Genomic DNA, 14043 nt, shown 5'->3' with positions numbered 1-14043 from the left:
CATCATGCAATAAATACTTCTATGACACAGCTTGACGAAAATCATCGCCATTTCATTTAATATTAACACAATTCCGATTTACGGGAATAACTTTCTAAGTCCAAGGTCCGAAAGGGCGACAACGGTGCGTCTCAACATGTTGCAACTGACGGAACAACGACGGGTAATAGTAGACCATTGGTGCTTCCTGTTGTCACCATAACGAGACGACGATGATGATGATGACGATGACGATGATGATGATGACGATGACGATGATGATGATGATGATGATGATGATGATGACGACGATGACGATGACGATGACGATGACGATGACGATGACGATGACGATGATGAAGATGATGAGGATGATGACGATGAGGATGACGATGACGGTGACGATGACGATGACGACTCATCCTGAATCGACAATGGTAGTAGGGTCTGTATGTCTGATGTCAAGCAAGATTTAGCCGTGTGATCGAGATAACAGTTACCAACAAACAGAACCGTTCGTCCTATGAGGATGAAATTCACCCGGCATAATTCCTAAAACGAAAAAACTCCGGAATATCATCACAAATATTTTTAGCATTTTTCTTGCTCAGTATTAATAATATTATTAATATCTATAACTTTAGCTTATTGAAAATAAAAATATAACAATATTGAGAATATTTTTTTAAATAATCATCACTCACTTGGAAACTGCACGGCGATGGTAAATCCCAGTTACATGGACGACGATCTGAAATAGAAATCCGTCAGCAATCAGTAGTCATATCTTGACATGTTCTAGCATCGCTGCGATCATCAGCTAAAGCATCAAGAATATCCAGTAAGAGCTCGCGACTTAATTCTCTCAATTTTGGCAGCCTGGCAACCTAAATAAAAGCGATACTTCGTATACATGTCTATATATATTACGGATGTTAATATCGAACATACGTGTACAGGATCTGATCAGTTCTTTACCTCGCTAAAGTGATGAACTATCAGATTGAGGGCATACTTTTTCATATCGATATTTTGCGTCCTCTCAGCTGCCTCTAAAACTGGTATAACATTCTCAAAAGTAACGTTCATTTCGAGATTTTGTTTGCAAAACACCTTAAGTCGATTATTCGTGAAACTGTAATATTCCGATGCAGCAAACAGATATAGAGAATCCTCAGGAGGCATCGAAACATTCGCATAATAAATATACTTCAGTAAAGAGTAGAATGAATCGTACGACGGTATCGTCTCCCCAATTTGTACCTACATAAAAGTTTTATACTATTTTATAATTGTACATGTGAAATATTGCATTAAAATGGACGACGATATTATCTCGCCTTCTCTCGTTTAGCGAGAGATTCGTTAGTAATGTATTTTTTTTTTATAAATTACTTACGTTTGCCGTATTATTTCCTGGTGTGGATCGAAATAGTCCTTCAAAGTAGCCACATCGTGCCGCGAGGATAGCCTTATGCGCCGGTATCGATCTACCGTTCAACTCCAATGTGATATCACAAAATTCCTGACCGAAACTCTTTAAAAATGCTTCCATGTCTTGCTCCAGGTTAGTTCCTAACAAGTAAATTTCATAAGAGACCACTCTATGATAAACGTGTATCGTTGATACCTACCAGTGACAGATTCGTACTTCGTAATAGTTTTAGTTTGCGGCATCAGCCGTCGCCTGATAATCTCCACCATCAACGGCTGATCCAAAGTCTCGAACTCCCGACTCATCACGATTAGATTGTAATTATTTTCCTTCACGACGAAGCTGAGGCAAAAGTCCTTTATAAAGTATAATTTCAAGTGTACGGCATTGCATAACGCCTCCAAGACGTTCGTGTGGCTTATGGTTGCTTCGAGATAATTAACACACAACTGTTCTAAGCGTTTCATATGGAACTGCTCGGCAAGGCGATAGACGTCTATCATAAGAAGTACGATGCGATTGCTCTGCGGGTCCTCAATTTTGTCATCTAGTCTTTTAGTAGGATCGATACGATCTGTATAAATATAGTTCAGCACCATTTTGAAAGCTTCCGGTACAGCGTCTTTTAATTTCACCTGCAACATAATAGCCAAATTTATAAAATCAAAGAAGAATATATACAAATAGATGTTTGTAATAAATGTCTATTCTTTTTAGCTGAACTTCTTGCATCATTCATCTTTCCTCTTTTTCTCTCCATGTTTTATAGAAAAAAAGAGGAAAAATAAACGTAAAAAGAGTTTAGCTGAAAAAAACAGACCTATATTTTTTCAATTATATTTTTTTTTATCTTTCATAAACTTAAGTAAAATAGAATTGCATATAATTTTGTATTTTTATGTTCTTGCTAAATTGTTTACCTCCAGTAGCGAGGATTCGTTAGTGGGCACATCAATAAGTTTTTGCTTATCTCGTTTTTTGCGCGCTTGTCGAATGAGCGTCCGAAGAAATTGCGAGCGCGCTGCCACCATGGCTATATGCGCCGGTATCTTGGTCTCCAGCTCGCCCACTATGAATTCTACATCACAAAAGAGGCTCAAATTCAGCAGCCTGCCGAAATCATCGTGTAATGTACATTTGGGATAAGACGAAAACTGGAAGCGGTACATCTCTGCAGAGCGTATGTTATTGTCCACGGTTCCCCCAAAAATAAACATCGCATCTCCGATAACGGCAGCGGCATGGAAAAGTCGACCGGATGGTACCTGTGTGCATGCATTATTATAAAAATAAAAAATATTTATAATCTCTTGTAACATGTGGAAAAAAACATTAGCAAATATACTAAGATGGATCCAGATTAAACAGAAAACACTAACAAATCAGCAATTTATTTTGACGAATGTGAATAGCACTGCAAGTATAAATATGTGCAAATTTGCATTAACAAATATGTTCTATCTATTAGCAATTTATAAAAAGAAAAGCTTGTTATACTCGTTTCGGTTATTATTCGTCTTTACTTTGGCTTGAATTCATCTTTGTAAGTCATCTTACCTGACTGTCTGTGGACGGTAAAATAACGTTCCACGTTTGCGTATCAAGATCGTAACAATGGAGATCGTTGGACAGAGCCGAGTCAGCTGTACCACCAAAAACATAAAGATGACGATCGAAACTGACCATCGTGTGACCATATCGTCTTGCGGGCGCTGGTGGTGCGCCACGCAATATGTGTTCCGTCGATATGCGCATCCACCTAGAGAAGATAAATTTATGATAGACGGAACATGACTCAAGTCTACGAATTACGATGACTACACGTTACAACGGAATTTACCGTTTCTCCTTAAAATGAAACTGGAAGAGACTATTAGTTGTCCTAGCTCCGCTCTGTCCGCTGAAAACGAACATTGATTCTCGAGCTACTGTGACGGGGAAATTGCAACATGTCGGTGGACGTTCACCGACTTGAACGACCTCCTCCCACGTTTTAATTTCGCCAGGCTGGTGACAAACATCGAAGAGTGAAATTAAAACTGCTTTACAAGACTTATACATATAACCTAACACCTATTTCCACCAGTATATAATTAACTTTAATTTAGATTCAACTTGCTTTTTATCTTTTTCTAATTTTTAGAATTAGAAAAAATAAAGATTAAGTTGAATTAAAATCAAAATTAGTCTACATTGATGAAATAGGCATTAATATCATGCATTTATTATACATATATATTTTGGAAATATTTATAAAACGCATCTCCTACCAATAACGATATTGTCCACATATCATTCAATCTAGCATTGCCATCGTAGCCCGCAAATATCCATAATTTGTTATCATATACAGCGGCACCATGAGCAGACCTAGGTACTGGGGCCCTATAAATACATTATAGTTTGGTAAATCTAATAAAAATATCAGAAAACAATGCTAAAATATTAGACATCACATGAGGAAGAGTTTTTGCAATACAAGTAATGCTTACTTTCCATCAAATCTCCATGGTGTCCAATGACCAGTCAGAAAGCAATACTCGAACAGATCATTCTTATTACTAAGATTGGAATTGGAGTGTATATCCCCAGTATAACCACCGAATACAAACATTGATGATCCATGGATAACTGCAGAGTGGTGGTAGCGTGGTGCAGGTAATATGCCAGTAGCTAACGCTCTGCCCCAAGATTTCTCTTTCACGTCGAAGCGCAATACGTCATTTAGCATCCTCTTACCGTTGTCGCCACCAAAAACGTAAATATCATCGTTGTATGCCACCATAGTATGTTTACTGCGTCTGCAAGACAGAACAAAAGCAATCAATCAAGTTGTACTGTCAATAGCTATTTTGTCAAATCTATCTCTAGAATGCTGAACAAAATTTATTTGAATATAATGAAGATAGATATAAATCCTTTTTCTTTCTCTCTTTGTCATGATATTCTATCAAACTGTATTAACAGTAGAGAGATGGAAGATGCTTTCCAGCAAGATTGAGACATAGATAATACAACATAGTGAATCTTATAAATCTGTTTTTTACTTAATTAATACATGTTTGAAACTTAAAGTAAATAGATATATGTTTAATATTTGGCAAAAGAAAAAAAATATTCTGATGCAGTTTAGTGCAGGAGTAAAATCAGACTCATTATATCTTTGTTGTTTGCCAATATTAAACACAGATAAAATAATCATATATTATACAGTGTAACACTGTGATCATTTCACCTTTGTTTAATTAACATTAGCAAACAATAAAGATGTGATGATTCAGACGTGGAGATTAGTATGTGGAACGTTAGGACTATGTATGAGGTGAGGAAGATACATAGTACTATTAAGGAAATGAGAAGAATGAAAGTAGATATAATGGATATTAGTGAAATGAGATGACCAGGTACAGGGGAGTGCCAAATGGAGGAACACACCGTCTTCTACACAGGAAATGAGGACAACATCAACAAGGAATTGGTATAATAAACAGAAACATGAAACCAGCAGTTATTACTTATATTCCTTGCTCAGACAGAATAATAATGTTAAAATTGAGAGGACACCCATTTAACATTAATATAATATAAGTTTATGCTTCAACCAGTGACAAAGAAGAGAAAGAATCGAATAATTTTACGAGCAGATTAAAGAGACCCTGTAACATATCAACAGACATGAAATCACCCTTATTATGGGTGATTTCAACGCAAAGGTTGAACAAAACATTAACACCAGATTATAGGGAGGTTCTCTTGGCAAATGATCAGACCATAGAGAGAAAGTAAGTAAACATACGTATCTGAGCTGTAATTAGAATGAGCAGTAGGACCACTCTCAAGAGATAAAGTGCTGTATCGAAAGAGTCAGGGCAATCTTCATTAAGATGAAGCCATTGTTGTGTTCCAAGGATCTTAGTTTACAACTGAAAAAGAGGATTGTACAATGTTACATTTTCTCCACACTCCTATATGAAGTCGAGGCATGGTCCATGACCAAAGCTAGCAAAAAAAAAAAATCACTGCGTTTGAAATGTGGATATACAGACGTATTTTAAAGATCCTTTGGATTCACCGGATAACCAATCAAGTGGTCTGTAGGAGGTAGGGTCTGTAGGATAACCGAAGATGTTATTAACAGTTAAAGAGAGAAAACTAAAATATCTGACCATATCATGAGGAACAACAAATATCGAATGCTACAAGAACATCATATAAGGAAAGGTAGAAGGAAGAGGTCCTGGCAGAAAATATATATCCTGGTTGGTCAATCTGAGGAAGTGGTTTGGACTGAGCTCAACGGAACTCTGCAAGATGGCAGTGAATAAGATTAAAATAGCTATGATGATAGCCAACATTCGGAACGAGTAGGCATGTGAAGAAGAAGATTCACTGTGTTACACTGCATCTATGTCTCTTGCTGAAAAGCATCCGGGAGTATGCAGGAAGCAGCAAACGAAGAAACTCGTTCAAACAAGTGCATCCTAGCCGGCTGCCTACCTGGCACCGACGAACTCGGCGCACTCCGGCATGCGTTGCCATCGATGCACCGTCTCGAATGGGCCGAAATTCAGGGTCATTGCATCCGCGCACTCGGCGATTATCGGTGTTGTCGCCACGTTGTCCATTTTCGCACGGTCGTGGACGCGATGTCTCATTCAACAGCGGAGGAAACGGACCTTAACCTATGATGCTCCTTCGCGTCGGAGTATTAACCCTCGCGCGCGAAAAGAATGAGAGCTGCTTCGTCTGCGAACGGCCCGATGACTTGACGCCACTTGAGGCGCACCGAGACAGACGGCGAACGCCGTCCGGTCTTAAGCCATCGCACGGAACTTGGTGCGCGAGATCGTTTCGCTTTTCCGGCACACAACGTCAAAAATATGTATGCCGCTGTGTCGGCCGTGTATGCGTAGATCGGCGGAATCAATAACCGACGTCCCTCTCTGTCATTCCATCAGTTTGTCCCTTTCCTTTGCACGACACTTTCGCCACCGCACACCGTGACGTAAAAAATATCCCCCCCCCTCCTGCCGCCTGCGCCAAGCTCGCCACCGCGCACGTCGGCATCAATGAAAATTTGCATATAGCTACGTGAATTACATGTATATTATAGCTACGAGAGATCATTCAGAGATCGGGCTGTGCATCTGGATACGAAATCTTGGATTTTTCTCTCTATAAAAAAAGAATTATAAATAAAGTTGATAACTAACAAGTATTTTTATAACATCATTCTACTTCATCGAGTTTTATAAATTACAATTATAATATATCTCTTTAATTACACAGTATGACAAAAAATCGATTTTTCCTCCCTGATAAAAAAATCAGAGATTTTGAAAGTAGATGTAAAAAAAATACTCGTGTTTCGACGTTTTGTCAGATCAAGTTAACGTTTTTTAAGTATCATCAAATGTCTTTTTATAATACTGTACAGCACAGATTTCCTCCCATAAAAAATTCAAAGAGATTCTGAAAGTGGACGTTAAGCATATCCGTGTCTCAGTATTGACTTCGACATTGTCGCGATCTAAACAAAGCGACGTAAACAAGCAGCAATCACAATCCAGCTCATTCCATGTTTTTGCTCACTTCAAACAGTCGCGACCGCGAATTTAGTTGATAAAATTTCAAACTGTACATTTAAAACAAAATTGAAAATGAAGGAAAACGTCGAGACACGAGTATTTTTTTTACATCTACTTTCAGAATCTCTTTGATTTTTTCACGAGAGGGAATGTGTGTTGTACTGTGTTATAAGCTTTAGGATAATATATATTATTTGCAGATGCTGTATAATAGTAAAAAAAGTAAACAATTAGATTTCTTTTCTGACAATTATTTATGATTCTTTCTTGACAACAAAGTCGTTCGTAATTCTTTTGCTTACAGTTACTTTATATAGAACAAAGATATCAGAATAAGATATAAATATTTTGATTAAGATATAATAATTTTAGATAAATATTTTATAAAAATCGTAACACAAATTGCTTACCATATCTAAATAATGAATCTTGGAGAGAAAACAGATATTACAAATTTTACAACTTTGAATAAATCGAGAATATATTTCGTATACAATGTGCGCAACTACAAGAATTCTTGCGTGCGGTAAAAGACGTACAGTAAACATGATTAACAAATGTAAAATTTATAGCATAAAAAATGTTTATTAAAAATTGTTTCTTCTCTGTCTATATTATATATGTGTTCATTTTAGAATAATTCTTTAAACTTCTCTCTCTCGAAGACTCGAAGAAAAGGAATGGGGAAGATCGGCAGATTATGCTTAATTATATTAACAGATTGAACATTAATTATAAATGACAAAAGTATAGAGCGGCTGCGTAAAAAAAAAGGAACGGTAATGTAAAAGTACGTGAGCGATATAATGTTATATAATAATGCGCCTTCGTGTATGTGCTATAAATAGTTGACAAAAACAAAATTTGAGTGATAACAAACATTATCTCTACTTTTCTTTTTTTTTTTTTAAGTGCGATTATTTTAAGGAAGATATATAAGCAATCGAGGAATATGTTCGCACAATGTCATTTGTATAGGCTGAATATGTACAATTATTTTTCGAGAAACCAAGTTCTCACATCTAAGTATGTGGCAGTGAAGTACTCAAAGCTATCGCGTGTTGCATAAAATACTTCAACAAAAGGATCTCTTTCATCGATATATATACTCTTATGCGATTACATACATATACTTTTTTGGAAAAGTGGGAGAGGGACACATCATTTTCGTAGCACACGTATCACAATCGCTTCAACTAAAAACTCTTGATCTAGTCCTTTGTAAGGATATCTTTCTATACTCGCCCAACGCCGAGAACTCGCTATTAAGGATGACTACAAGGATGACTACTACGAGTCTATCAAAATTTTTGTATAGGACACTTTTTTATATAGATATCCAGTTTTGCAACATTGGTCTATGCCTATATCTGTTTTGCAATGTAAATTTTACGTAAATATTATATAAACTATAGTTTTGAATACTAAACTTCTTATTAAACTTATTATTAAACAATTTAAAAATTTAAAAAATATGTATTTGTTCATATTTTGATATGTATTATATATCAAAGCATGAACAAATACATTTTTTTATTAATATATTATATATCAATAAAATAAATTTAGTTTGATGCATTATTTAAGATATTTTATCCTTTCAAAGCATGAACAAATATATTTTTTATTAATATATTATATATCAATAAAATAAATTTAGTTTGATGCATTATTTAAGATATTTTATCCTTTCAAAGCATGAACAAATATATTTTTTATTAATATATTATATATCAATAAAATAAATTTAGTTTAATATATTATTTAAGATATTTTATCCTTTCTAATCTTTTTGCAATGAATGATAACCATTTGCAAAATTGTCCTGTGTGCTGTTAAATATGTGAATCAAACCGTGATCATTAATAAATCATCGATATGTACCTTCAAATCATCGTAATGTTCGCGAGGCCCTTGTCATCTAAGTATTAAAAAATAAGTCTAAGAATATCGTACAGTAAACTAGAATTCAATACATTTTCATTGCTCCGCATTGCATCTGCATCGTATTTGGATGTACTAAGTTCTTCTTTCCGAATTTTATGTGAAATGTTATGCGTCGTCTACAATGAAGAACAGTAGAAATGATGGAAATTTATTTCGCTTGCAGACTTACTCTACATCCTATTGCATCCCCATCTACAAATGGTTGAGTGATCAATATCGAATTAACGTCAATCGACGTTGAATTAACATCGATTTAACGTTGAATTAACATCGATTTGACGTTGATTGATTGTTGTTTAGTGTTGATTGATCAATCATTTCTGGCTGGGCTGGAAAACCAGCTTACTCCTGACATGTCTACAGCCTTTACTGCTACTATTCATCGTAGACGATGCAATACAGTGACTACGGTCATCGACGAGGTACTAGACCAAAGGATCAATCAGGTACACTGCGCAGATTCGCAATCTTATACAGCAGTTCTCAATCATCGCGAAAGGGCTAGTATACAGAAAATCCAAGCTCAATCGCTGTTAATAAATACCAGACGAAAGCGAGACTAGATGAAGCACGTGTTACAATTTGTCATAATTATTACAATTCAAATACCGAATGCAAAAGTTCTTATTCAATTGGTAATACTGCATATGTTAAACATTTAACATCAAATGTACTTCTTTTCTTTTAGAAATCATTTTTTAAAATAAGTTAAATTGAACCTTCTTATCATTAAGAAAGCTAATGGTTATAATATAAAAATCATATTTCACTCTTCCAATACAAACAAACAACAATTGTAATGATTAACAATTTAATATACCATTCTCTTTTAGTAATTGAAAAGAATTTGGAATTTACAAATACAACTAGTAGAAACTCGCAAATTCGTCTAATTGATGAATACACCGCGGATCCCTATAAGAAAAATTTGTACCACAATATAGAAAATTCAACATATATGCTATACAGTTCCTTCATAGGAGGAACATAAATGAAATGAATTTTTGTACAATGTAACACGATATTATATAAATAGTAAATTGGAAGTGCTATAACGCCAGCCATGGATGATGACGAATCGATTCACGACTTCGGTCTCCGTAATCATACGAAACCTCTACACCAATCGGTATATCCTCCTTCGCCGTAAGTACCAGATGCGGTATTGAATTGACCTCGACGATTCGCGCAATTAAATTACCGGTTCTAGAATGGTTCACCAACCTGCCAAGTTTATCAGTCTCCGCCGTTGCATCAACACTAAAAATCGATATGAATCAGCATGTATATTATACTCTTTTTTTTATTATTTGTCTCGATCAAAATTATTATAGGATTCCACATAGAGAATGATTATTCTATCAAGATCCAGAATTATCTTACCAATACTGTTGATTACGATGTTGAAAATAATACATATAGCATCCGGTATTTTGATCTTGTGCGTACAACTCCTCACGCTCCTTTGCCTCCCCCTGATTGATCAGCTCGCCGATATATTCCACCACAAATTCGCCTTTGGCAAATTCTCGTGTCGCTACGACACCGCGACCTTTACCCGGAAAGTTTTTTATCTGTAATAAGAAATAGATTGCCATAATTTGTTTCAGTTATTTTAAAAGTATACTAATGTTCCTATCTTGATTATATAGAAGTATTTACCTCTAAACCATCTTCCACTTGGCAAATAACTTTATTTTCTAGATCACGTTGTTTCTCTTCTAATACAACCTTCTTGCTCTTTCTTACACTACGACGTACTGGAAAATAGTCGGTAATCGAATGATTTGTTTCACCGTTCACCGGCTTTGACAAACGATGATTGACAGACTGACAGCAGGTTCCTTTTTTACGTCCACGTTGAGCTGGTTTTTTCATAACTTGTAGTGGACTAAGTAATGTAATCACAGGTTGTTTTATATTGGTAGTAATTGTAGCTCCTTCATCTAAATCCTCTGTTGGCATTTTTATTCTATGTGGCGTAGAAGGCGTACGAACTGGAACAGCCACTGGTGTCTCTAAAAAAATCAATATTTTTATATATCATAAATTAAATTGAAAAGAAAAACTTATTATAAACAAAATTGTGATTATATACCATCGGTTTTAAATTGTTCTACATAAGTAATTTCCTCCTTCTCCTTTCTACAAGGTGAAACAGTTTTTGCATTATCAAAAAGATAATGGGTAAGCAGATTTTTGTCTGTTATAACTTCGTTATTAGAATCCTGTAAATGAAATAACATGCATGAAAAACATTGCAGTACATATAATTAGAAATATATTTTGAAATTTATTTTTTTATTCATGAAAATTAATAAAAAAACAAAAATATGTTTATAACATATTATAAATTTTAACCCAAGATACTTACTTGACTATGAGCTTTATGTTTAGAAGATTTACATGTTTCTAATATGGATTGCTTCTTGACTATATCAAATTTATTTGTTATTTGTTTGGTAATATTCAGCTTATTTTCATTTTTCACTAATAAACATGTATCATTACTTGTTAAAATCTTTCCTGTATTTTTTTCTGTGTCATTTTTCCGTTTTCCTGTATTAACAATAACATTTAAGTCTTTGAGTTTGATAAAATATAATATTAAGTATTTTATTATTAATCAACATTATATGTACATATAAAAAATATTAAACAAAAATTAGAAGATAAGAAATAAATATTACTTATTGTGTTAACATAAATAATAATATTGACAAAATTTTAAATAAAATTTATAATTTTCAAGAAATTATTGTTTAAGGTTGTTTGGACATTAGAAGACGAAAAAAAAAGAATAACGATTCGACGAGTAAAATCGATCTGAAACTTATAGAGCGGCTATAAAGCTATATAATTCAAAATTCGCGAGACATCAAGAAAAGAACATGCAGAAGAATATAAAGAAAATCACGGTTGAATCTCACTGCTTCACGCGGAATCGACGTACAGAGACTGACATCCTAATTATCGTACTCCATGTTAGTTTAGAGTTTCTAAACCCAATGTTCTAGCTCAGTAAGCGGAGTTCCGCGTGTCGCGAGAGTGACGAGAAGAACCGTCATCGTCTGTACATTAGCATCACGACAAGAATTTCGATCATCGTATCGCGATATTAACAAATTGCAGGATTCAACGCATCAAAATCGACGATAAACGTCGCGCGCCGAGACACAAGGGAGCGGGACGATCGCGGGCGGACGGGAGGGTCACGAAAGAGCAGCCGAGCAGCGGAGGAGAAAGGGTAGCCAGAACGCGTCTCTGCGACAGCGTTCAAGATGGAGCGAGGGAGGAAGAGAGACCCACGGAAAACATAACCCCTACCGCGCGGCCGGTGCGGAATGCTTGAGTGAGAGCGTCGTCGAGTAAAGTGTTCTTACCTTTCACGGTATCGACGGCGCGATTTCCCACGCGGTGAGACAACGCGCGGGTCGTCCTAGGCATGACGAGCCACAAAGCGAGCAACGAAGTATTGAAATGTAACCGACTGCGATGACCAGTTTGCGTACTCGCAATGACGGGGGCGATGAGGCGACGCGACGCGTTTCGAGACGTTCCCTCGTCTCGTCGGCGTCGCGTCGTTTCACGAGCGATACAGACCACCCTGCACAGAAGTAAACACCCGCGAACGCGGTTTACAATCCTCTACGGGTGTGGATACGACAAGCGATACCGCAAACAGCGCTGACCGAGCGACATGCCGCCATGTTGCGCCTGATACGTTATACACAGTGACCGCGTCACGGCGGTTAACGACGTTCAATAGGAGAGCGCGCTTTCTGGGATTCTCGACCAGAGACTACTAGAGACAAAAAACATCCCTAAAAAACAATGCTTCTTATTGGACGTCGGAAGCGAATACCAAAGATATGGTCACGCGATGCTGCAAACGTTCTGAAGCGTTCGTTTTTTAATTGGTCAGTTTGTAAAATTCTTTCTTCTAATTGGTCCATTAAGTGCTTCGAAGTATTTGTAGCGAGATTTTGACCACAGCTCAAATATAACGCAAATTTTAAATTTCTGACGTTGAAGCGTTATGATACCGAGGCTGCATTTCATTTACACGCCCAACGCTCGCGTGCATCGTTTGTTCTTATTTAACATTTGATAAACGACAAGAATGAAATGATTTCATTACGAGATACTATTAAAGACTATCAATCTTGGACAAATTTTCGGCGGTATAAAAAGACCTCAAGGGTAATTAAAAAATGCTAATATTATCGATAATTGATATAAATTTGCATTAACATAAATATTTGGTTCATACATTATTAAATTCATGATTTTTTATTACATAAATGTTCTGTAAATAAATATGTATACTTATAAAACTATAATATTCTATATATTGTAGAAAAATTACAATTTTTTATCTACAGTTATCATCTCTGTTGATAATCAAACTTTGATGATAACACTGAAATCACAATTTAAAAAAAAATCGAGTATTATTGAATTCTAAATGCATAGATACGTACACTAAACTAATAAATCATAAAATTAGTACAATATTTTCAGTTTTTAACTCTTAATTATTTCAATATTCACAAGGACGCCAATTCCCGTAAGGATATCGGTCTTTAACAGTATCTCGTCGGTGATTCCACAAACATCGTGAGCGTTAAGTGGAACACAACCCGAAAAATAATATTCTTATTGTTTATATTACATCGCCTGAAAAAGACGTTTCCATACATATACCGATTACTGTGAAAAATATTACTGCAGTGAGAAATGACAATAGAATCGATGTAGAATCGACATCGAATTATGCCTAGTTCAGACTGGATGCAGTAAGCATCAAACAGCAGAGCAACAACCAACCAATAAGGCAATATCTTTTACGCCATTGTAAATATCGTCTCGCTGATTGGTGTTCTGCTGCTTGACGATTGCTGCATCCAGTCTGAATTAGGCATTAGATGATTTTGACGTCGAATCGACATCGATTTGATAATATTATATCTACATACATGGCGGTCACAGAAAGGTTGTAACACCTTTTGTTCGATGAATTTTGGAATTTTGCAGCTTGCTCACCAAATGATTGGTACTTATTCATGGATCCACAAATAAAAACCAATCGCT

General features: G+C 35.7%; 2 protein-coding genes across 2 annotated transcripts; both read right to left on the bottom strand.

Annotated features, from left to right (window-relative positions):
- Positions 1–431: 431 nt before the first annotated feature.
- Positions 432–6425, bottom strand: LOC108756398 (leucine-zipper-like transcriptional regulator 1). The gene is made up of 11 exons (XM_018500162.1): positions 5912–6425; positions 3907–4215; positions 3685–3799; positions 3255–3421; positions 2972–3173; positions 2335–2679; positions 1614–2049; positions 1379–1554; positions 958–1242; positions 684–866; positions 432–531 (listed from the first exon to the last, which is right to left on the bottom strand). The coding sequence occupies exons 1-10, from the start codon at positions 6067–6069 to the stop codon at positions 747–749; spliced, it is 2313 nt and encodes a 770-aa protein (XP_018355664.1). The 5' UTR covers positions 6070–6425; the 3' UTR covers positions 432–531; positions 684–746.
- Positions 6426–9768: 3343 nt separating this feature from the next.
- Positions 9769–12667, bottom strand: LOC108756410 (histone-lysine N-methyltransferase pr-set7). Its single transcript, XM_018500182.1, has 6 exons — positions 12333–12667; positions 11324–11508; positions 11048–11177; positions 10612–10967; positions 10333–10523; positions 9769–10209 (listed from the first exon to the last, which is right to left on the bottom strand). The coding sequence occupies exons 1-6, from the start codon at positions 12394–12396 to the stop codon at positions 9999–10001; spliced, it is 1137 nt and encodes a 378-aa protein (XP_018355684.1). The 5' UTR covers positions 12397–12667; the 3' UTR covers positions 9769–9998.
- Positions 12668–14043: the final 1376 nt, after the last annotated feature.

The sequence above is a fragment of the Trachymyrmex septentrionalis genome, unplaced genomic scaffold (genome assembly GCF_001594115.1).
Source record: "Trachymyrmex septentrionalis isolate Tsep2-gDNA-1 unplaced genomic scaffold, Tsep1.0 scaffold127, whole genome shotgun sequence".
NCBI lineage: Eukaryota > Metazoa > Arthropoda > Insecta > Hymenoptera > Formicidae > Trachymyrmex > Trachymyrmex septentrionalis.
Note: the sequence above shows the minus strand (reverse complement) of the source record. Positions and strands in the feature narration are given on the sequence as shown.

Coding starts and splice junctions, on each gene's coding strand:
- LOC108756398 (XM_018500162.1), bottom strand. CDS start 6,069: ATGAGACATCGCGTCCACGACCGTGCGAAAATGGACAACGTGGCGACA. Junction 3,174..3,254: donor TTTCATTTTAAGGAGAAACG/GTAAATTCCGTT, acceptor TATCTTCTCTAG/GTGGATGCGCATATCGACGG. Junction 2,050..2,334: donor ACGAATCCTCGCTACTGGAG/GTAAACAATTTA, acceptor ATTATGTTGCAG/GTGAAATTAAAAGACGCTGT.
- LOC108756410 (XM_018500182.1), bottom strand. CDS start 12,396: ATGCCTAGGACGACCCGCGCGTTGTCTCACCGCGTGGGAAATCGCGCC. Junction 11,178..11,323: donor AACATAAAGCTCATAGTCAA/GTAAGTATCTTG, acceptor TTTCATTTACAG/GATTCTAATAACGAAGTTAT. Junction 10,210..10,332: donor CATCGTAATCAACAGTATTG/GTAAGATAATTC, acceptor ATCGATTTTTAG/TGTTGATGCAACGGCGGAGA.